The 23820-nt window shown below is 53.2% G+C and overlaps 5 protein-coding genes across 5 annotated transcripts; 3 read left to right on the top strand and 2 right to left on the bottom strand.

The window, feature by feature from the left end:
• Positions 1 to 107: 107 nt before the first annotated feature.
• CABS01_14330 (uncharacterized protein) lies at positions 108 to 719 on the top strand (the record flags this gene model as incomplete). The annotated part of the gene is made up of 1 exon (XM_060547670.1): positions 108 to 719. A coding segment is annotated over one exon (612 nt), but the record flags the coding sequence as incomplete, so codon positions are not given.
• An 8978-nt stretch (positions 720 to 9697) lies between these two features.
• Positions 9698 to 12640, top strand: CABS01_14329 (uncharacterized protein; the record flags this gene model as incomplete). The annotated part of the gene is made up of 5 exons (XM_060547669.1): positions 9698 to 9880; positions 9935 to 10681; positions 10743 to 11464; positions 11511 to 12034; positions 12087 to 12640. The coding sequence occupies 5 exons, from the start codon at positions 9698 to 9700 to the stop codon at positions 12638 to 12640; spliced, it is 2730 nt and encodes a 909-aa protein (XP_060393376.1).
• A 252-nt stretch (positions 12641 to 12892) lies between these two features.
• On the bottom strand, positions 12893 to 14888 carry CABS01_14328 (uncharacterized protein; the record flags this gene model as incomplete). Its single annotated transcript, XM_060547668.1, has 2 exons — positions 12893 to 14658; positions 14711 to 14888. The coding sequence occupies 2 exons, from the start codon at positions 14886 to 14888 to the stop codon at positions 12893 to 12895; spliced, it is 1944 nt and encodes a 647-aa protein (XP_060393375.1).
• Positions 14889 to 15524: 636 nt separating this feature from the next.
• On the top strand, positions 15525 to 18236 carry CABS01_14327 (FF domain-containing protein; the record flags this gene model as incomplete). Its single annotated transcript, XM_060547667.1, has 6 exons — positions 15525 to 15665; positions 15715 to 15863; positions 15912 to 16974; positions 17027 to 17143; positions 17206 to 17970; positions 18027 to 18236. The coding sequence occupies 6 exons, from the start codon at positions 15525 to 15527 to the stop codon at positions 18234 to 18236; spliced, it is 2445 nt and encodes an 814-aa protein (XP_060393374.1).
• A 689-nt stretch (positions 18237 to 18925) lies between these two features.
• CABS01_14326 (ABC transporter) lies at positions 18926 to 21042 on the bottom strand (the record flags this gene model as incomplete). Its single annotated transcript, XM_060547666.1, has 2 exons — positions 18926 to 20523; positions 20583 to 21042. The coding sequence occupies 2 exons, from the start codon at positions 21040 to 21042 to the stop codon at positions 18926 to 18928; spliced, it is 2058 nt and encodes a 685-aa protein (XP_060393373.1).
• Positions 21043 to 23820: the final 2778 nt, after the last annotated feature.

Raw genomic sequence — 23820 nt, 5'->3', positions numbered from 1 at the left:
CTGGTCTGATATTGGACGTCGCACTTGGCGGCAAACATCCAAGCCGGTTTCTGCGATACCTCCATCAACAGGACATACAGTTTGCAATCATTTCCACGCTTCCAAATGTACAAGAGCCTGAAGACGTCAAGCAGCGTGGAAGAAAATACGACACAGTCCTCGGAGGCTACCCGTTGAGACTCGGAGTATTTTCCGTTCAGGAAAACGACAATGATCCAGATGGAGCTAGCTTGTTTGTCTTGAGCTGTTCGAGAGTCGAGACGGACCAGGGCCGATCCGTCTTTGATCACCAGGATCCTGCTGTACGAAGGACAAGCAAGCAAGGGAGCCCAGGAACAACCTCGTTTACCGCTTTAATGGATTTCAAGACAGGTGAAAGGCGCGCTTTTATTTTATTTCTTTCAATCCCCAGCTTTACGAAGATTCTAGCGATCGCGTATCTCGCGGATACAGAGCCAGAGCTAAAGCCGTTCCTGTCCGAGACACCAGAGGATGGTGCTGGGCGGCAGAGGCGCTCACAGATCAAAGTGCATCATTCTTGGCCAGGTCTCTACAAGGCTTTCTTCTTCTCCATCCTCACCGATGATTTCTCATTGTCTCATCACACCAGTCTTGTCTCTCGGGCTATTGTACTCAGCACACTTGTATCCGAATTTTCTTACCATTTCCCACCCTCGTTACCCCTGGTACCTTGCATACCGAGACGCAGCCCGCACTGACTGGCACACAGACCTCGAGGCCATGACCATGATCCGTCTCCACTGCGTCCTCCCGCAGGTTGGATGGAGTAGAGGGATTGGCTGACTTTGCGCCGTTGGCCGTTGGCGTTGCGGTTTTTTCTTCTTCGTCTGTTCCTTCTCTCGACGTCCCCCTTGCGATAAGTGGGCGCTCGCGATGTTGACGAGCCCGGGAGAAACAAGCCCACTCTTTGACACCGGACTATCATACATTAGCACACACACATACAACTGAAGATGGAGGGCCAGGTGATGATATTCATCAAGCCATGCACTGTCAGGAGAGAAGCCACCACTCTGAATGGGGTAGAGAGGTGCGTCGCATGCAAAGTGCCCCGCAAACGCCACACTAGCAGATAAGTCACCAGTGTGATGGGTGGGTAGTCATTCCTATCCTCTCCAATTCGAGCCGCCCGGCGGCAACAGGGTGGTGTCGACGCTGATGCAACGATTCAATGGATACCTACTTGCACTTTGAGCCCTGGGGTTCTTGAGGTGGCGCTCCGATGTCCTTTACCAAGAGGAGCATTACAAACCCGTCAAAAGCAGACCCGTTGGGTACGGTGAATGGCACTGAGCTATGATCGTCAGGCAGTCAAGGTCATTGCTGGAACAAGACTAATTGTATCTTGGGACCTTCGGCCGAAACTATTCAAAGTCTAGCGTTCCTGGTGTTCGCGGGCCATGCCGCTTATACTTCAGCTTGAACTTCACCGCTTGCCTAGCGCGCGTCACGCAGTTGCCGCCGTTGATGGCCCTCAGTTCGCTAAGACCGCATCCTGATGACTGCAGGATTAGAGGAGCTTCTAGTGGCATTTTCTACCCCTCCTGCGTTCAGCGGGACATCGAATCCGAGGCCCATTCCGCGCCGAGTTATCGCAGTCCGTCAAACCCGACGATACGTTCCAGTTCTGCAGGTCGAACTGATTTCAGCGTGGTTCATTCGTTTGACAGCGGGATATTTTCAACCCGACCCAGGCCAAGTCTGGACTCCATCAGAACAAGTTTCGAATACATTCAACGTCAGTGGCCTCCTTCGAGCCTGGTGTTACCTCGCCCACACCAGCCAAGGAATCTACCCCTCCTCCCGCGACAAAGTAGTTAACAACCCCGTCAGCCTTTTTATCGATAAACCACAAACGCCATCAAAAACCGCCCCTCTTTGATGACCCTCTCGTGCCCCTCTTCGTTGTCAGGTTTCATCCGGACACTCTCGCAGTGATCGAGGAACGCGCAGGCTAGTGAAGAAACAGGCATTATGCCTTCTTAGTTGCCGTGTGTCACACATGGAATGCCAGCCTTTTCCGCCCGAGCCCTGTGAAATCTCCATGTCCAGTATGCCGAGAAAATCGGTACGGATGATGTCAAGCCGCGCTTTCATGTCGAGGGAAACAGACTGGTCGAGACCACGATGCTGGAGGGCGGCATGCCGATGCTGCCCAAAGGGTGCCCGAATATCTCTTGCGGTTTTCCAGGGCAGCCTACTGCGCACGAGGGCCCAACGGTCCAGGCATATGAATGATGGACTTTTGGGTGGTTATCCAGGCCAAACCCAGGCATGTCGGCTGCCGCCAGACGGATACGTGACAACTGTCACTGCAGACAAAAGGCCGTTGCGCTGTTATCCTCTTCCACGTCTTTCATCAGCCAAGCGCCAAGCGCCAACCACCGTCCATCAATGGCCGAGAAGCTCTCTCAGCAAACCGTCACGTCAGGCCTCATCCATGCTTGGATCGACGCTGCTTGACTTGATCAGCCTCTGCCCTGTGGGGTTCCAAGATCCGTAGCGGTCGCTCGCCGCGCTGGAGTATGGAGTACCCTTGAACCATCAGAACCTGGAGCTTTCGGGTCCACAGCCACGCCGTATAGGCTGAAGGATTTGGAGACTCGGAGGCCGGCGGCTGTTAGTTTGTCGACTGATCCTCGTCAATATGAGGAGTTCTTGACGCCATCTTCAAACCGCACTAACAACTGGCCCGCTACTCGATACCAGCACTAGGCTACCAACAACCGCACCAGCTCCAGAACCTGCCAGGTACCAGGAACAGCGCCTTGGAGCCCGTCTTTAGCGGACTTTGTGGCCATCGGCTGACCACTTTGCGGCTTGGAGGGTGGATAACCCAACAATGATGGTGTGCAGGAACACCAATTCACCGCTCTTTCACCGGGGCGCGATTCGTCGTCGTCGTCTCTAACTTCATCTTATTTGCTTTCTCCCTGCGTTAGTTCTCCCCTCACCTGGTCGTCATCGTGGTCCGGCCCTGCTAGGAAGGGGAGATGCTGCAGAGTTACTGCAAGGGACCGGACATATCTTGGTTTTACTGTCCGACGGATCGCTTCGCCTAATGCTACTGACCCGTCACGAGTTTGACGACACAAGACCGGGCGTGCCGAGATACCAATAATTTGGCCGCGGATAATAGATGATTCTAAAAGGCTTCGGTTTGCTGTGTTGCAGTTTAGACCAGCGCTGTGACCCTCTTGACCCCTCTTCCGGCGCAACACAATGACTTGCAGCAATACAGGCCTTGCAGGAGGCGCAATGCATCTACAGATATGCGTTCTCTAGTCAAGCTCAGATTCCATCGAGCCTCATTTTGAGATCTGCATGACGCAGGGAAATGATTGGGGATCCAGATATCATCGTCTATTCCTGCCAGGGCTCACAACGCGATTGAGAAACACGTGTGGGTTCAGCAAAACCTCCCCCAAACCCTATTTTCGGCGCCGTGTTAGTTCTAAGACGATCTGCTCGGGAAATAACCAGGATATCCCTGTAGCATAGGCCTCGTGGAATACCTACCGAACGCGTCCATCAAAGACAATGATGAGGTGACAAACCATTCTTCCCATCGCCGACGCCATTAACGGGTAACTCTGTCTCAACTCTATAGAGTCTAGAAACACGCATCACTGTTCACCGCTTCTTTTTCCAGTGTTCGACGACGGCTCGATCTTGAATACGAACCCCCGGGCTGGGTCTCATTGATCGCAAAAGGCACGTGCAGCAACGGCACTTGCAACGGCGCAACTCACGGACTCTCGCCTTTCTGTGATTGTTCTCTTGAGTTCGATTATCACGGGCCGTCCGCGTGGTCGACGATGATTGTCCCGAGGCCATCGCCGGCGTGGCGGCAGATCCGGCGTTTCCGATCTGTCCACGTGCCTTGGAGAGTGAACGACTGTTCTCTTTCAGCCTTCGGTCCACGATGCTTCCAAGCGGTGACAGTACGCCTGCCAGTTGCCATTCCCAAGTCACCGCACGATGATATGTGCTCAAGCGCTCGAAGGCTAGCTATTCAACTTACATAATTGAACGGCACATACTATTTTCGTCTCGGTGCTTTTATCATCCTCCAACGGCCGGAAGCTCAGCCAGCTAGTATGCGCACAGCGATCGACTGGTCAATGCTTGCCGCCCTGCAACGTCCTTCACCGCCGGTGAGAGACCTGGTTGCAGCTTGTCTCAAACGAAAAAAAATATATGCCAGTCATGTCTCTTTCCATCTGGATCTGATAGAACTCCCGTGTCCTGCGGGCTGGGGGGAGTAGGCGCTCGGGGAGGCGGCCGATCTAACGTGGGCGGGTTCTACATGTGAGATGTAATGTCTCAGGCGCACTTCTGCAGCAGGCATCTGGGCTCAAGAGTTTGTCTGACTCGGCAAAAATGTCTGGCAGTACGGATGCCTCGTGCTCTTGTGCCGATGAATCATCTTGCCCGTCGCTGACTCGGAAAGGGATGATCACGGCGGTTGCTAATCAAGCCTCTCTCTTCTTTGCTGATGATGAACAACGATGCAACTGGAAGGCCAAGGACCATGTAGACCGCAGCAAGCCAATCGTGTGTTTTAATAAGCACAAACGAACATGACGGTAAGATTGTTCTCATTTGACTGTCCGCACACAAGGGCTAAATAATTGTATTCGCTGGCCTTTCGTCCGCATGTTTCCGGGTGCCACGCTGTCAAGCAGCTATGTGTGCTTGTCTCCGAGGAGGATGCTGGCACATGCCCTCCATCGGTGGTCTCGAGTGTAAGTATTTCCCTCGACACAAGCAGAGACTGTACGTGATTCCGCTGCTCAGTGCTCGGCTGCAGATGATGTCCTGTCTTAGAAGAGGGTGCCTTCGGGTCGTTGAGACCCCGGCCGACACGTAAAGGGTTGAGAAGACGCAAGATCCTTCCAATTCATGTCGGCCGGATGCCAATATGTGGTTCCTCGTCGATTGTGCTTAATCATCGAACATTTCGATGCGGAAGAAACCCAAAATTCGATCTGTATACATAGATGGCCCTTGAGCAGACTTTAGCCAAGTCTTCAGATGAGGCTATGAAGTAACTGCCCAAGCAGGATTATCCTCGAGAATCCAATCGCTTCCTTGAGGACCCCAGATGAGGCTTCGTTTTTTTTTCTTGGCACGGCAACTAGAATATGGCATCGCGGATCTCCGCGAATTCTTCACCCCTGGATCGCTGTCGAGCGTATGTCAGAGTCAAGTCCGGCTTTTTCTGAGGCCCATCGGTGATTAGAGGAGAGTAGTCAGTGAGGCCAAAGTACCGGTTGATGCCTGTAGGAAACGAGCTCAGCTTAGACTACTGACCTTGTATTAAGCTAATGGTCACAAGCAAGAGCTTCAGCTCCTGGCCTTTGAATTCTTGTCAAGACTGAAGAGATTCTACTTCGGATTACAGTGGTCCGATCCATGGAGGGTATAGTAAGATCAATATCATTGTCACAACGACGCCCGCAATGATCGGGCTTCAGAAACCATAAGGAAATATCTTCTATAGGCTGAGTACCAAACGGGTGAGAGCATGCTTGTCCATGCCACGGTGTAAGACGCCTCCGGGAGACCTCTGGCTAGATTTACCTTCATCCAAAACAAGAACCTACGATATACGACAAGCTTAAGGCTGCATGACGGATGGCTTAGACTCCGCCTCAACCAGCCAGCCATTGTCATCTGAAAAAAAAAACCTTTGTTGCACAGAGTCTTTTTTTTTGGGGAGCACTGCTCACTCTATGGCGTCTACGAGCCCGGATCATCCTGGGTCCATGATGCTTTTGTGTCAGTCTGACTTCGGACAGACTCCATCAAAGGAAAAAAATTTTAAAAGAAGAAGAAGAAGAAAGGGACGAAAAGAGGGCAAAAGCTGTTACCTAGCGGTTCGAAACGAAGGTCTCGACGTGAAGTCAAGTCCCCGGGGGCTGTTTCATATCCTGCGGCACACAGCCGCACACACCAGGGTGCTGACATCGTCCCAACGATCCGTGGCAATGATCTGGGATTGCGCAAGAAGTCTTTGCGTAGATGACAGCAAAACATCCATGGCTGCATGTGAGTTTAAGGTAGGATCACGGAAAGGAAGGACGATGGATGATTGATGTGACGTCGGATACCGTCAGCTGTTCAACATGCCCTTCTGCTACCCACTCGGGTCGTGATGTTGCCGGGAATCGGGTCGTTTGTTTGCGTTACGCCCGGCTTCGGATATATGCCAGAATTGTTCAGCCGAGGACTATCTTTCTTTGCAGGTTGAAACCAGATAAACTCTCCCGCGCCTATGTGGCTTAAGGTTATGCTGGCATCGTGAGATCTTGCAGACAAGAACGCAAAAAGCTGAGTTTCGTTTGAAGTCCAAAGCTATATCGGGGACTTGGCCCCTTTGGACGTTTCGTAGAGCCACCCCCGCCTGCCCAGTAAACGTTGCTTCATGTCACAATAAAAGCCCGTCATGGGGGAGGGACTGCATGTGTGTGACTTAGGATATGCAAACACACAGGGCACTCCCCAGGTCTACCATGACTTGGATGCTGAAGAGTATGGGGAACGGGAGCGGGTGTAGTTGAGTTGAGTTTGGTAAAAGGGGAACACGCCAAGGATGGTAAAGAACTCTTTTAACGTGTGTGCGAATAGGAAGAAATCGGGCTGATCTTTTTCCTCCCTGCCTACAAGATTCTCCATCTCTCAGCAGTCCGCGCGCTTGCGTATTGGACGTGCGCTGTTATAGAGTTGGGAGGGAGGGTTTCCAGCGACTCGTGGCATGCCTGTGAGGGCTTTGCCCTTTTCTTTTGATTCTGTTTGAGCAAATGTCCTCACTGGGCCTGTCGAGGTTCGCGATAACGAGGCAACTATAAGCTAGGCGTGTTTGAATATGGAAGGCTGTTCATCGAGCAATCCTCTTCAGCTTCAAGCTAGGATGAGGGATGAGAGATGGCGGCGATTCTCTTATCGAGGCAAGGCAAACACGCAAAAGAGACTGGCATCAGCATGTAAGTCTTGAGGGCAGAAGAAACCATCATCGCCACACACACTCTTTCTCTCTCTCAACCCTCTTTCACCCTTCTTCATACGGGGCAAAGTCGCCGGGCGGGCAACGGGAGCCCGGGAGACCAACGTTCTATGAAGCGAGATGCCGGCCGAAAGTGGGTTCCTCTTCGTGATTTACCGCTGGTGCATGTGTCAAAGTCTGAGCGGGTGTTTTGGCAGTCTCTTTGCCTATTCTTGGCCCTCCTCCGCATTCTGGGGGCGCAGAGAGAGAACCGAGCTCCTTTTTTTCTTTCTCTATCTACACACGGTTCAGCCTTGGGTCTTCGTCCCCTTCCTCTGTGAGACAACTCCCATCACTTGTTCGAACCTTTCCGACGGGAGGCGGTGCGAGTGGGATGATTTGCCTCTTACTCAACATCTCTTCTGCTCTCCGTTTCAGTGTTTGAAGAAAAGGATGGTCCAAGAAGCAGCCCGCTTTCTGAGAATCAAACGCCGAGGCTTGAGAGAGGTGGGTGTTTGATCGTGAGACCCCGATTATTCTGATACCGAGGAAGCAGAGCTTGATTCAGAGCCGGAGGGTTTGGAGGAGCATGTAAGTGGAGGATCTGGGCGTTTCGGCGCTTGAGCGGATCATTCAACAAGTTCCTTCTTCTATTCGCGCCTTTAGTTTCCATTCTTGATGAGCATGGACGTAGGAGATGTTGGCCTCCTAATTGCAGTTTGTTTGAAGATGGACCTATGCGGAGTGGAACCAGGCAAGTTGTCTATGGGTATGCGGAGATAAATCTATATCAGCGAGACTCGGCCGAGGAACGGATGAATTAAGGTAGCAGTCCTTTCTTGTTGAGTTCAACTCATGTTTGCTTGGATGGATTTACTTCTATAGACGATGAGGGGCGGAAACTTTGCCGTGAGTGATGTTTATTGGTGTTGGATACTAGGAGTAACTTGTTGGTCGGCATCGGTTCTACTGGAGTAATGACTAAGATTTGCTATGACTACTGTGAGCGTCATATGATCGACGGCTTCAAGCTAGACACGAACCATAAGGCAGCGGTCTTAACATCGTGTGTTGATATCCTCTTCGCGCCTCTGGACAAGCCAGAGATATCCGCAATGAGGAAGTTGGAACAAGGGAAAAATAAGACAGAATCAATATTCCTTTCGCGTCGCCTGGAGGCAGTGTAATACCAGGGACACGGTGGGAAGCCGACATGTGTAACCTCTCTCCCTCGATGAAACCCATGCCTCCTTTCCCGCGGAGAGCCACGCCGAAACGTAGCGCCGCGAGAAAGAAGAGCGAGCAACGCCGCAAGCCTCAGGAGAGTGAGAAGACACAGAGGCTCGTCTTCCCGAGATTATAAAAATTGTGTCAACCGTTGAAAAACAGGCTCGCGATCCCCGTAGGGATGCTTGCCCAGCTGGTTAGACTGGGAAGAACAGATACTACACTTGATCATAGCCTTGTGGCTAAGAGAGCTGGAGAAGAAAAGAAGAAATATACAATTGAAAGGAAAGATGTGGGAATTTTATAGATGGATGAGAGGTTGTAGCCATGGGTGAAGGCTGCGGCGCTGATGAGGCCAAATTTCTGGGGACTCGAACGAGGCCAATTTGAATGAGGCCAATCTGGGGGCCAGCCAAGTGAGGCCAAATCAGTCAGACTTGGGTTATCAGGCAGAACTTCAGAAGTGCTGAGTTCTCTTTGGGAATCATAGCTGAGGCTGGTCTGCGTCAAGTGTTTCCTATCTGCAGATCACTCCGTGTTCAACTAGACGATGTTAACGAAATATGATGAATATGCCTCTGAAGCATGGCGTTTTCAGAAAAAGGTCCGTTGCCTCAAGACTTTTCGATATGGCTATTCCGACTGAAAAGTCCGCCATGCAGATTCAAGGTCGATGAGCAGGGAGATTCAAGGTTTCAATGAATGCCAGAATGTTCTTGGGGCTTAATCAAGAATCAACCGGCTTGAAGTAACCGGGACCCAAGAGAAGTAAATTTCAGTCGCTAGACAGCACTTGAGAGTGATGGCCGTTGTGAAGACAACACTCTCTTATGGCCAAAGCCACAATAGACGCGTTGATTTATATACATGCGCTGAATCGAACTTTGAGAGTAACTGAATGGGGCAGTTTGGTCTCATCGAAGTGCTTGGTGATTATTATGAAGCTATTTAAACGAAACATAAACCTACGTGTAACGAGAAGGCCGGTTCGAATACTGCCTGCGTCAAACACTTTAGAATCCAATTCATATGCTATAGTATCATAGCACCAAGATAAACTACTACAAAAGAATGAGCTTGACTGATACCTACCAAAGGAGCCCCATCTCCGTGAAGTCGACCCGGAGCCTGCCAATGGCGCCGGAGGTTAGGGCTCCCGTTGACGTTGAAGATAAAGTGGAACCTCCGAAGTACCCCGGGCCCGGGCGTCTGGGCCACCACAACACGCTGGACGGTGCGCTAAATCACTGACGCGTGACGCCATTCGATCATTCCGAGCTCCAAATCACTTTGTCGCGCTCCGTCGCTCAACCCATGTCACTTAAAGTGTCGCCCGCAATATTACTCACCCCTCCACCCGTTATTTGTACGTGGGATAGGCACTGGACTTGAAATTCATGTTTCTTGAGGACCAGTCTGTATTTTCAAGTTCGATTCACCACTTCCTCTCCCTATGAATCTATGTCTTCCTCCAGGCTGTTCCCGCCCTCAGACGCGTCGCGTCAAAGATCGGGAATCCTTACGCCAAGCTCTGATGGATCTCTGAACTCCAAACATGAATTGCCGCCGCCTACGACGGCGCAGAGGAAGCGCAGCATCTCCCATGCCATGGAGGACTTGCTGAAGGCTGCGATTGTTCTCAAGGTAGGTCCCTCAGCGCGCCAGGCAATGTCCTTCAATAGCTGACGCGTTACCTAGGTGCATCCTACCAGCACAGTCACGAAGCCATGCACGCTGCAGCCGCTCATGCTGCTCCCCCGAGAAGACCTCCCGCTGTCGAGCCTCGACCTCTTTTCACCCCACGGCGATCTTCCTTCTAGCCGCCTTTACGAGTCCCTAGTCAAGATCCTTGACCTCGAAGATCGGGTCGCCGAGAGGCCGAGCCTGCTCCTTGCGCGCAACGAAGCCTCCAAGTCAATCTACGCGCTCGAACGTGCTACAGCCTTTGGAACCAACCTCTATACCGTCTGTAAACTAGGACCTTGGGTGGACCTACTGGCCTTGTCCGAGAAGGCAACGGTGGTCGGGAAGCATGTCGCACGCATGCGGCTTGCAGAAGAAGCAAGGGAGTCTAAGCAAGGCCAGACCATGCCATTGATAACGCCCGCCTTGCACAGAGGACACAAGGAGAAGAGACTGGCGATTGAGGCGCTGCAGCAGTCTATTGTGAGGAAGAGAGGCCGCTCGCAATCGGTGTCAACATTCGACGAGACAAGAGCGGAGAAGCGGACGAGGTCTGACGACGACTTCTCACGACCGCAAACGCCAAGCGGACTGGCCCAGACGGTAGAGCCGAAGCCTGAGCCTACCGAGTGGATTCAAACACATCTGGACGCAGTCGAACCGACACCACAGCCCGTTCCCGAGCCTACTACCCAGCAGACTGCTGGCGACATCATGGACACCATCAGGACACAATATACCGAGGCACTTTACAAGTCAATGGTTAGTTTATCATTCTGCCCTGCCCTGCGGTAAAGAAGCTTCAGCTGACATGGAGATATAGGGATCTCTTGCGTACTTTGCAAAGGGACCGCTATCTCGAGCCCGCGCCGCGTTCCATCTCGATTGCGACGGCACGATGGATATGAATGACCTCATAGAGTTTCTGAAGAGTCTTGTCATGACAACAGTCCAAATCGACAAAAAGTACCGTGAAGCGATACCGGATCTAATTTCAAAAATGAAGACACACATTGATAGTTCCGACGAAGGTAGCAAGTTGAAGCGAAGGAAGACCAAGAAAATGAAGTTGGGCAAGGACGGCATGTACTCTGGTGAAGACGAGCATGTGCGCGCCTGGTGGAGCTCGAACAAGCCGGAAATCAGCGACGAGGACATGGCCGTCACACCGGCACAGATCAAGTCCCATGTTTCCCTGCTGAGGACCCGCGAGACGCAATTACAGATGATATTGATTTTGGAAATCCTGGCCCTGGAGCCTCTGCGCACAGCCGAGGCAGAAGGAGAGAGCCAACTACCTGGTCTGTCAGGCGAGGGGGATGGCGAGAAGGCAGCAGAAGTACAGCCGAAGAAACGCAGCAAACACAACTTCCCCGTCTTGGTAGACGTTCATGCTGATCGGCTCACCATTTGGCAGTCCACTGCTTCTGATGAGTTGAGATTCTTAGAGGGTTCTCAAGTCACTGCGGCGAACGCCGGGGATCCAGCGTTGCGGGCGTCTGCAGACCCCCTAAAGGACTTCTGTACTGACATCATTATGCCTTTGTAAGTTTGCACTCATCACATAGGCTTACTTAGCTGACATCACTAGCTTCGCTGCTCGGTTGCCTGAGATCTGCGATTCTATCAACCGTAAACTTGGAGGACCCGTCATCATTGCTCCGCCAATGCCCAAAGCCAAGCCTTCTTCGACTAAGCCCAGCACGAAGCCGGGAGCTGCTGCGAAGCGTCCCGTCAAGCCTTCATCGAAGAACAACATAGAAAAGGCCTTATTCAAGGAGCAGTCGCGGCGCAGTATTTCCAGAGGTCCCGGTAACGCCATTGCGTTGTTGAGATCTGCAACCTCGGCCAATATTCCCGGCTTCAAGCGTGAAAACAGCGAGCTCGATCGCAATTCGCCCAGGGACCGGACGGGTCTACTTTCCAGGAGTCAAAGCATGACGGCCCTGGATGACGTCAAGGTCCAAGACGTCAAGGCACAGAAGAAGGCTCTGGTGGAAGCCGAGTTGAAGGATGCCATCACCGCCATTCGGAAACCTAATCGTGACCTAGCGGGCAAGGCCATCGTTGAGGATGCGGCGAAGCGGGTTTCCGGGGGCCTTTCTTCGATTAAGAGTAAGTTTTATACCTCAAGTTTTTGGAGGTGATGTGCTAATCCCTGGCGCAGAGTCTAAGAAACCGCCGACTCGACATCCACTGTTTGAATCGGTACAGGTCAAGGTCACACCTGCAACACATCGCTTCCGCGATGCCTTGAGCACAGAGTCACAGGGCGCAAATAATTTGTTCATCCCGATGTCGAGTATTCCGCCATCCAGCGCATCGAGAGTTCCCTCTACGGGACCACGGAGGGGCCATATCGATATAATGGGCAGTACTCCATCATCTGCTATACAGGCCACACCTATCAAGCGTGGAGGGCACGAGGCCGGAATTCCGCCTTCGTCGCCCTTGATGGCAAGGAAGCCTGCGAGAGCTCAGCATCCAAGCGTGCCGGGAAGTGTGATCAGGTCGAGATTTGAGCCTATGCGGTCACCATCGCCAGACATTGGCCTGCCGGCTACACCATGTAAACAACGGACGGTGGACGTGCTGGGAGACGAGGTGGCGGCAACTCCGATGCGCAGATCATCACTTGCGCCGCCTCCACCACCGAAGGAAGAGAAACCAAAGTCGATTTACGCACGACTTGGGTGGGAAGACGACTTTGACGACTTTTAATGATATTTTGTGGGCTGCATTGATATGGCGTGTATGGACTTTCAAGCATACGGATACCCAAGGGTTTGAACTGTTTGGGATCATGGAATGGGACGCGTGGAATACACTTGATGAACACGGCATAGCATAGCATCTTTGGAGCCAAGGGGTTTGCATCTGGGTTTGCATCGTTCTTGAAGGTCTTTTGGTGAGAATATATTAGGGGTTTAGAGAGCAAAGTGCTATCTATAAGCACCCAGACACTCATTGCACTCACTCGTCCGTCTTCTGCTCATCCTCATTTTGCTCCTCGGTCACTGCAGCTACCGATACCTCTGTCACTGGTCGCTTTTCTACAAACATGATGGGAAGTTCTCTGACGTCCACGTGCTCCTGCGAGCTCAAGTCGATCACCCTGACGGCTTCGATGTTGACGAGGCCCTCTTTCAGGGGCAGGAACTTGAGTTCCACGACGTGACACGCCCCAGGTGCAAGCGGTCCGACTCTCGTGTCGGCAGTGAGGCAAACGACCTCGGTGGCATCGACCACCGAGTTGCGCTGCATGGCATGCAGAACATTCTCGTCCAGCACCGCATCCGCGAGCTCCTTTGCGTCCGCGGCTGTCTTACCTTTCCCGCTCGTCGAGGGGGGTCGCATGAGCCGGACCTCGTTGCGCCGACGCTTCGAAAGCGCCACGAGAGCGAGCTTGCGCGGCGTCACGGCCGGGTTGACCTTTTCGACGCTGCGGTTGACGACGTAGACTGTCCAGGAGAACTCCTCGCCCGCGTAGATGGGCTCCGTGGGGCCGCAGAAGGTCATGGTGATGCCGAGTTCCGGGAGGGGCGCCTCGACGGTGCGCGTGGCGGCCTCGAGCGCGGGGAGGGAGTCCGGGCGCATGACGGCCGGGGCGACGAGGGACTGGGCTGCCTCGATGCCGGAGATGGAGAGCTGTGAGGGGCGGTGGGAGCGTTGGATAGGCTGCATTGGCTGCATTGCCGCGTTGAAGCCTGGGTTGACGGGGAGGGTAAAGTCGAGGGTGGTGGTCCAGGTCATGCTCAGACGCGGGCAGCAGATGCCGGGATTCCTCTGCACGACGGCTTCGATGTGGATGTCGAGATCGCGGCTGGGGTTCTTGGAGGGGAGGTCGAGCTGTTGCGGCGACAGGCGGTAGAGAAACGTGACGTGGTCGTGAGATACGCAGGTCATGGGTAATGTGAGGCCGGCCGGGGAGCTAAGGTCGTCTACGACACCGCCATCGGCGACGGAGAGGGCTATGCTGGTGAGCTCGATGGGGCAGTCGAAGTATTGAGTGAAGTCCACCTCTAAGAGGGCGATGAGGGCCGGCGAGGTGGGCATGGTGTTTGGACGGGAGAAGCGGACTCGGGTGTGCACGGCGGGGAAGATGCGTGTCCGAAGCTGGGAGAGGCAGCGCAAAGGCCGAGATGTGTCTTTGGCTTGGGTTACGGGGGCAACGCGGGAGACGCGGAGGGCGGAGAGACGTGGGACTACACCGCCGAGGCCCGGATCATTGGTGAAGGGTTCGAGGAGGTTCAGGCCCGAGGGCATGCCGGACTGGAGGTACCCGGCACCGCCGTTTATGCGGAAGTTCGGCGAGAGAGGGGTGGCCGAGCCAGAGCCCGCTGCAGAGGCCGGTCTGAGGCCGGCTGAGGCTGTGAAGGTCGCAAAGGGGCCTTGCAGGCGGATGCGTGGCCGCGCGAGGAAGACAGGGAGCCTCCAGACGGCGTAGATGTGCGGTTCCCTCTTTCGCCTATCTATAGGAGCGACGGCATTCTCGTCCTTTTCGTTGGAGTCTGAGGCGGAGTCTTCCTCTTCAGGTTCGTCAACGACGATGAATGGATCCGAGGTATCCTCAACAGTTCCCTGGAAGATAATGTCCGTCGATGGCTTCTCCCTATCCGAAGCGTGGCTGTTCACGATTTGGGCCTCTACTGAGACGACCAAGCGGCTAAAGTGTGATCGTAGTGCCTTTTCGTCCATGAGAGGGGCTCTCAGCACGAGTAGCACGTCAACCGTCTCATCTGGTAGATATTAGATGGTGCAGATATGAAAACGGGATGGTTGATGAGATACCGAAAAATAGTGTGTCCCTCCGCTTGATAGAATCAAAGAGCGCTTTAGTGTCGTCGACGCCTTGAAACGCTTTCTCGAGGTCGAGATTTGTTGCTTCGGGGATGAAATACGTGAGAAACGCATTTTCGATGAACTCGGCCACCCCGGCGGGCTCCCGAATCTGATCGTCTATAGCCATGTTGGGTTATGTTTGTGGCATCAAGTATGAAAGCTCATCTCAACCATCCATATATACAGGATGAATAGAAGACACCAAGGGCAGTTTCACAACGGTGTCCTTCTGTTTGCCAATCCGAGGGAACTTATACCAAACGCTTAGCGAGCTAGCGACGTTCCTTCCCAGAGGAGATCTTGAACCTGAGGCTTTGCTCAGTGAGAAAGAAAGAAGTATGGTAAATAAGTGTTTCTCAGTCTGAGAAAGCACATGGAGTTCGAGAGAGGTTCGGTGAGAGGTCCAATGAGTTGAATCGCATGAAGGACAGTGAGAAGTTGAGTGTCTCTTACACAGTGTGGGAGCTTTCCCCTGGCTGCCAGCTGGCTTACTTAAGTTCGGATTGAAGTTAGACTGGAGAGCGGGATCACCGAGCTACCCCGGTCCGTGCACCAAGCGCCAAATTGCTCATTCCGTCGGTCGCAAAACTTCGTAGCATCTGTTCGCGTTCCCCTCCGCGCGACGACCTGTTCGATCCTCCACGTTGACTCGCCGTACAAAGCGTCCACGCATCGCTGCTTCACTTATAATCGACTGACAAAAAAACCGAGTTCATCTAGACATCTACAAGATCTCCAATAGATAGGCGGCATCATCATCATCATGAACGGATCCGGCAGCCCGTACGGCCAGCCTCCGGCGTGGCAGGAGCATCGCACGCCAGATGGCCGAGCCTACTACTACAATGCGGCCACCAAGGTTACGCAATGGACCAAGCCCGAGGATATGATGTCTCCGGCCGAAGTAAGAGCACTCCCCCGGATAAGTAGGATTAGCTGCTAATTGGCCACAGAGAGCACTTGCGAATCAGCCATGGAAGGAGTACACTGCGGAAGGCGGTCGCAAGTACTGGTATAATACCGAGACGAAGTCGAGCTCCTGGGAGATGCCCGAGGCCTACAAGAAGGCTTTGGGTGCCAACAGCGGCCCCAGTACGCCTGCGTATGTACACATCTTGCCCCAGTGCCAACTACCAACTAACAAGAATAGGGCTGATAGGGCTGCACCATACGATCGAGGAGCGCCTTCTGACAGGTACAACAATGACCGTTACGATTCCTACCGTGACCACCGCGACCACCGCGATACCTTCCACGAGTCGCGCCAGCTGACATTCGGCAACGACGCGACGGCCAAGGCCTTCGTGCCCGCAAGTAACGAGCCCGAATTCGCCACGCAGGAAGAGGCAGAGGCCGCCTTCACCAAGCTCCTCAAACGCAGCGGCGTTCAGACGGACTGGACCTGGGAGCAGACCCTGCGAACCATTGCAAAGGACCCTCAGTACAGGGCTATCAAGGACCCCAAGGATCGCAAAGCAGCTTTCGAGAAGTACTGCCATGACATGATTGTCCAAGACAAAGAGCGCGCAAAGGAGAGACTGACCAAGTTGCGTACTGACTTCGAGACTATGCTTAAGCGCCATCCGGAGATCAAGCACTACACGCGATGGAAGACTGCGCGCCCCATGATCGAGGGCGAGACCATCTTTAGGTCCACCGATAACGAGGCCGAGCGTCGTCAACTCTTTGAGGAGTACAGAGTTGACCTCAAGAAGAACCACATGGAGAACCAGGCCACTATGCGCAAGACAGCCATGGACGGGCTCATTGACCTCCTTCCGAAGCTCAACCTGGAGCCCTACACGCGCTGGTCCGATGCGCACAGCCTTATTTCATCCACGACGCCCTTCCAAAATGATGAGAAGTACAAGACCCTGAGCAAGTTTGACATTCTGATTGCGTTCCAAAACCACATGAAGGCTTTGGAGCGCGCTTTCAACGACTCTAAGCAGGAGCAAAAGAATGAGAAGTTTCGCAAGGAGCGTAAGGCTCGTGATGGCTTCATCTCCCTCCTCACTGAGCTCAGGAAAGACGGCAAGATCAATGCCAGCACGAAGTGGCGCCAAATCTACTCCCTCATCGAGAACGACGACCGATACAAGGCCATTCTCGGCCAAGGTGGCTCAGCTCCCCAGGAACTTTTCTGGGATCTCGTCGAAGAAGAGGAGAAATCCATGCGTGGAGCTAGGAACGATGTGTACGATGTCATTGACGTAAGTTGATCTTGGCCTCGTTGTCCTTTTCCAGTCTGCTAATACCCTATAGGACGAGCGATTTGATATCACTCCCCAGACCACGTTCGAAGAATTCCATGCCGTTATGAAGAAGAGTCGACGAACTGCTAACATTGACCGTGATATCTTGATGGTTCTCTTCGAACGCGTGAGTCATAGATTGGAAAAATCAACATGAGGTTTCGACAAAAACTAACGTGTACGCAACAGGCCAAGGAAAAGAGATCTCTGAAGAGATCCGACGATGAGAGACAATCTGAACGCCAACAGCGAAGGGCGGCTGATGATCTCCGGGCGTACATGAAGCGTATGGAACCCCCTATTACCCTGGATGACACGTACGACAAGGTCAAGGCTCGCCTTGCGGATACGCCCGCGTTCCAGGCTGTCACATCGGAAGACGCTCGCGTCGCTACCTTTGATCGATATGTGAGGAGACTCCGCGAGAAGGAAGAAGAGGCCGACCGCGATCGCCGCCGCAGACGTGGTCGCGATTCCAGCGAACGCGACATGTACCGTGAGAGACCCAGATCCAGAGGTGAGCGATCTCATCGCAGCAGTGGCCGTGCTACCAGGCGAAGTCGCAGCCCGGAGGTGGACGCCTACGAGGCGGACAGGCGGAAAGCTATCGCTGAGCGTGAGCGCAACCACCGCAAATCGACCATGGCGGAAAGTCTGCTCTCGACTGAACGCGAACGTCGTTTATCTCCTCCCCCGCGTCGCGAGCGGGAACGCGAACGGGACAGAGACCGTGAGCGCGATCGCGACCGTGATTACGACCGTCATCGCTCTCGCCGCGACGACGACAGCCACTATGATCGCGAGAGACGGGATAGAGAGGAAGAGCGGGAGAGGTTGTACCGGCGCCGCATAGGATCCTACGACGAGCTCCCTTATGGGGATGAGCGCCCGTCTGGATCCCGACGCCGCCGCGAGGAGGATGAGGAGGACCGACGGGATTCAAGGGACTCCAAGGTACGACGGACTGGCTAGTCTACCACACCCGAGCCAGATCGCTGACAATGTCGCAGAGAGTGAGAAGAGAGAAAACACCCCGTGAGCGCACCCCCCAACGTGATACTACACGTCACAAGAACAGGACTCCACCGCCGGCGGCGGCTGCCCCCAAGGACGTCAAGGACACCAAGGAAAAGGAGCCTGTAAAGGACGTCGCGATGAAGGATAAAGAGGACGCGGCGGTCCACTCTGGGTCTGAAGAGGGCGAGATTGAGGAGGACTAGATGCGGCGTGCGTCTACAAGCCTCGGGGGCCCCTGACGGACCGCGAAGAGTGACTTTCGAGTACGTATCGAAATCACCAGCCGTCACTGAGAGCCTGATGACCGCAGCGCATACAGACTTATTGGCATCGTTCCTTCCGCATCGCGGCCCGGCCGGCCTCCTCTGCGCCCGTCAACAGATTTTGGCCCTCGCGATCCATCGGCCCGTAGATGGTCGAATCATATGTCGATAGGTCCGTTATTTTCCCAGAGGGAGTTCTTTTTTTTTTATTCTTCGTTTCATTCTTAACGTAGGTGCGTATATTCTTGTCGAAGTAGTCATTGTCGAAGCATTCACAATAAAAAAAGAGAAAATGACGTTTGCTTTTAATAACAACGGTCTTTTTTGTATTGCTTGTCGTTTGTTCTCAAGATACGTCTGCCTTTTGGCATGCTCAACCATATTTACGAAAGTCTCTCGCCACAAAATCGTGGCAGAGACCGACGGCAGTCACCCTGCTTCATCCGTTGCCCCTCAATCTATGGAGTCCGGCTGTGTCCCAAATGAATGTGCAGCCAACAAAAAACAAACATGGCTCTGCAAAGCGTCCTTCGCACATTCAAACCAAGGGGGGGACTCAGTCATACGCACACCCAATATTGTATCTCCATAGGACCAGGCAACGGGGGGGTAGACTGCCGTCGCCGTTGTTATCCATCACCATCGGCGTCGTCCTCGGACGCGCTCGCCTCCTCTAAACCGAAACCATGATCCTGACCGCCGGAAGCGCGCCTCCCCGGTTGCCGCTTATGCCCTTTTTGAACGCCCTTAACGCCTGAGTCGAATGCATCGTGACGAGGGAAAACATCTGTATAGGTGCCCTCTTTAACTCGTCTTGTCGCCGTCGTCCAGGAAGAACTATACACCATGTTAGGATTGCTGTCAATGTCAAAGTGGCACACGGTTGTTCGACTTACGTAGTTGCCGTTGGCCTTCTGCTCCTGGTCGAGCTGGGAGTTGCCCTTGTTGATACGAGGGCGGTAGTTTGTGGGATCGCGACGGAAAGAAACGTCGAGGTTCTTCAGGAAAGTGTTGCAACCAGTAAGGAGAGACTCGGGCTTGTTGGCATGAGCGTCAATACCGGGCTTTCCGTCAAAGACGATGACGCGGTCGGCGAGGTAGGTGGCCATGATGAAATCGTGCTCGACGATGAAGGCGGTCTTCTTGGCGTGCATGATGAAGCGCTTGATGACGCGGGAGGCAATAATACGCTGCTCGGAGTCGAGGTAGGCGGAGGGCTCGTCGATAAGGTAGATATCGGCGGGTATACCGAGAGCAAGAACAATGGCGACACGCTGAAGTTCACCACCGGACAAGTTCTTGACCTCCTGATCAATGAAGTCATCGAGCTTCAGGGGCTTGACAACATCGGTCTGGAACTGGGGCGATAGGAAAGAGGCCCTGATCTTCTTGAAGAACAGCTGGCGAACAGTACCCTCGAACTTAGGGGTGATGGTCTGGGGCTTCATGCTAATCTTCATCTCGGGGACGGCAGCCTTGGTGTCGGGCTTGAGAGCGCCAGCGAGGAGACGGCAGAAGGTGGTCTTTCCGGTTCCGTTCTCTCCCATCATGACAATGATCTCGGAGTCGGTGAAGTCACCAGACTCAATGCTCAGCTTGAAGTCACCCATGGACTTCTGCATCTTGGGGTACTTGAAGGCACGAGACTTGTCATTCATGAACTCATCAGCACCCTCGGAGAGCTTGAAGGTCAGGGACTCGTCACGGAAACGCAAGTTCTCGGTCGGGATGTGACCGTCGAGGAAAATGTTGATACCTTCACGGACGGACTGCGGCAGGGTGACTACACCGTAGACGGCGGGGCGACCGTAAAGAACGCAGATGAAGTCGGAGAGGTAGTCCAAGACTGACAAGTCGTGCTCGACGACAATGACGTAGTCGTCGTCGCGGAGAAGAGAGCGAATAACACGGGCAGCAGCCAGTCTCTGCTTGACATCGAGGTATGAAGAGGGCTCGTCGAACATGTAAACGTCGGCCTTGCGGACACAGACGGTACCAATGGCGAAACGCTGCAGCTCACCACCAGACAATTGGTTGATCTCACGATCCATAATGTGGTTGAGCTCCAAAGTATCGCAGACCTCCTGCTTGTTTCCCAAGCTGCTCACAGCATCGATCAAGGCTCTGACGCTCTTCTGAGGGCCCTTGACGGCGCGAGGGATCTGGTCGACATACTGAGGCTTGACAACGGCCTTGAGGTCATCCTCAAGAAGCTTGGTGAAGTAGTCTTGAGAGCAAAGAGTTAGTATCTGAAGAATACAGTATTCCAAATTAGGGATGACTTACTTTGCAATTCAGAACCACGGAAGTACTTGATGACGTCCTCCCAGTCGGGCGGGTTGTCGTAGCGACCCAAGTTGGGCTTGAGCTTTCCACTGAGAATCTTCAGAGCGGTACTCTTTCCGATACCGTTGGTTCCAACAAGACCAAGAACGTTGCCAGGACGGGGCATGGGAAGGCGGTGAAGCTTGAAGCTGTTGGCGGAGTAGCGATGGGTGACTTGGCTCTCAAGGTTCGTGGGCAAGTTGATGATGGTGATGGCGCTGAAGGGGCACTTCTTGGGGCAGATACCACAACCGATGCATAGTGACTCGGAGAGGAAGGCGATGCGGGACTCGGGGGTAACTTCGATGCAGAGCTTTCCGGAGCGGACGACGGGGCAGGCCTTCTTGCACTCCTGACGACACTTCTTGGGCTTGCACTTGTCGCTGTTGACGATAGCGACACGGGTGAGTTTGTCAGACATGGTGATGGTGGTGCCCGACGGATCGAGGCGGGGTTGGCGATGGGATGGTGGGGCAAGATTTTTTTGCGCAGGTTCGAAAAACAAAAAAATAAGTGAATAAAGAGGGGAGTCCCTCTGCAGACGATCAGAGTGATGTAGAGTCTGTGGATAGTATTTGAGAAAGGCAGAGAACCTGGAAAGCAACAGGACCGGAGAAACGGCGAATATTGTCGAGGCGTTGCGACCTGGCCTTCTTGGGTGAGGAAGGGAAAAAGAATTTGGTGTTTCCAGGTTGTTGCAAAGGTGGCAGAGACGAGAGAGAAACGCACGGCTATGGCAGCGAAATACAGCGGTCAGCTAATTTGTGCGCACCGTCACTGGTTGTGAGTGTGTGAATTGGCCAAGTTTTGGCGGGGCATTTCCCCTACCCTACCGCCTGCCAACTACCCCGCCAGTGAGGGTTACCAGGTGTTTTGTGTGTCACTTTATCTCCAATCACCAAGCGAAAAAGTACCTGTTCGCTACTTCCGGAGCACCTGACATCACGGTCCTGGTGAGGCCAAACACAAGGTCTGGAACGTCCCTTGCAGATGTGATGTTGACAATATTGGCTGGAAACACACCTGTGCACATCTTTGCAAGAAGGCTGACCCCATGTTTATCTTTCGAGCTGAAGGTTGGTCGACAGATCGCACTGAGGCAGTTGATCTCCGCTTTGCTACTTGCGCATTGCTTTTGGTTCAAAGAGGTGGATTGATACGTAACCATACCTTGTCCACTCAGTCGCTTCTTTGTCATCCACTAAGAATTTCCCTTGGGACTCATACAGCCTTGAAAGAGATCTTAGTTGGACCTTGCTGAGCCACTTGCCATACGTCCGCTATCGCCGTTTCCTTCATAAGACAGACCCCTGGAGAACTAAGCGAGGTATCAAGTAGTAATTCCTAGGTGGGCAGTCTCATAGACCCAAAAAATGGCAAGGTCCAAAGACTCATCTCGGAGGTATACGATTATGCTGGAAAACGTCGTGAACTGCACAGCCCTCGCTGGCCTGTTTGGAACTTGATTTGCTGTCTGTACCTTAGAGGTACCTAACTGTTGCTAGGCGCTCACGTGACCTCACCTGGTGAATGTAGGCCGTTACAGACGAAGTAGACGAGTGGAAGACAAGGGCATACTACGAAAACCTACTTTTCTGATGCCTGGTTTGATATAACTCATTGTTCCCAATGAGAAGAGAGAAGGCAGAAATATATGATGCGGTGGCTGTGGTATAGAAACAGCAATTTAGCGCCGAGGATGGAATTTGACAGATTCAGCGTATGGGCAGGAAGCTGTTAAGACGTGTGCTGTATCACCATTGAGTAGAGACGGCAGCCTATAAGATGTAAGCCAATGAGGTTCTAACACTTGGGACCGTTGCAATGGCTACAGATATGGAGAATGTGAAGAATAATCTACTCTGATGGTCGAATATTTGACCAGTTGCATAAGGCACGAGAAAGCTACTAGAGTCTTAAATGGCAGACCCGGAACTATGGAAGGTACTTATGCAACGATGAGATGCCTTACGCGGAGTGACATGACATTTTCAAAGCTTCCTGAGCATGAACACGACACAAGAGACGCCGTTGAAATAGGTCTGTCGATGCCGGATGTAGAACTTGGGAGTTGAAGTTGTTGACTTCACCCCAAAAGATCATAGCCAACCATTGATCAAATTCCGCGCGAAGCCCAGCGTCAGGAAGGATCTGTCAACTTCCTCGAGGCTACAAAGACAACCTCAAGTGCCATGACATACAAAGACTGCAAGTGGACACCCAATTCTTCGAACTCGAATTTGCAACAGCAATAAAGGTTTCGGAGACCGATGTCTACAACTTTAGACGCTACCGGAGTTGCGACGTCCAAAGTGGGGAAGAGAGACGGGAGCGGTGAGGTAGGTGCCAGCGGGGTTCCGAATCTCGGTGAACTCTTGGAACTGCCTGCCCGCTCGCGACGGCGTGTGCGACCTCTGAGGCTGGGAGCTCCACATTCATCCTCTTCTCCCATTCGCTCATTCACCTTGGCCTCCGCGAATCAAATAGCTTCTCGAGAGGGCGGGTCATGCCTCAGGCAAAAACGACCGACTTCTTTTGGGGGTGATTCAGTGCGGATAGCGCTACAACCACCTGTACCTCACCCGTGCATCCACCTCAATTCTTTCCTGCCTCTCCACCGGTACATTTTCCATCCACCACCACCCATCACCCGCCAGGCCTACGGACTACCTAGGCACGTCACTTTCCATAACCTCCTTCAACACAATACCTCTTCTGGTCAAGATCAATGGTACTAGCTGCCTGGAGGCCATTCGTTAATGACTTGTAAGTTATTACCTCCACCTGGTCACAAGGCTTCCAAGAGCCAGCCAGTTTCCCGTCACGAGCCATCAAGCCAGCCTCGCAGCGGCGCGCTCCCATCCTGATATCCTCGTCTGCCATGACATGGGCGATCCCTGAGATGCCTCGTGTTGATGGAAACGAGCTCGCCGGATGGTTCTGATGCCCTGGTAACACGTCACGGTACTCTGAGTCCGCCTGACTGGCACAATGGCATCGCCATCAACTTTCAGCCTCGTCTCCATCAACCGCGTGCCCGCGATGCGACGAGGTCGAGATTTCCATCAATGCCCGGGTTTTCCTAGTGACTTCATGTTGATATCGGTCGCCCAACCTCACTGGCCACGCTCTTTCTCCGCTTCTGTCCTCAGACGGTCAAACATTTGGCTAACGTCGTTCCATCCATAGCAGGCAGCCT

Source organism: Colletotrichum abscissum, assembly GCF_030869225.1.
Source record: "Colletotrichum abscissum strain IMI 504890 chromosome Unknown Scaffold_53.1, whole genome shotgun sequence".
Lineage (NCBI taxonomy): Eukaryota > Fungi > Ascomycota > Sordariomycetes > Glomerellales > Glomerellaceae > Colletotrichum > Colletotrichum abscissum.
This window is presented reverse-complemented; position numbering and strand designations above follow the sequence as displayed.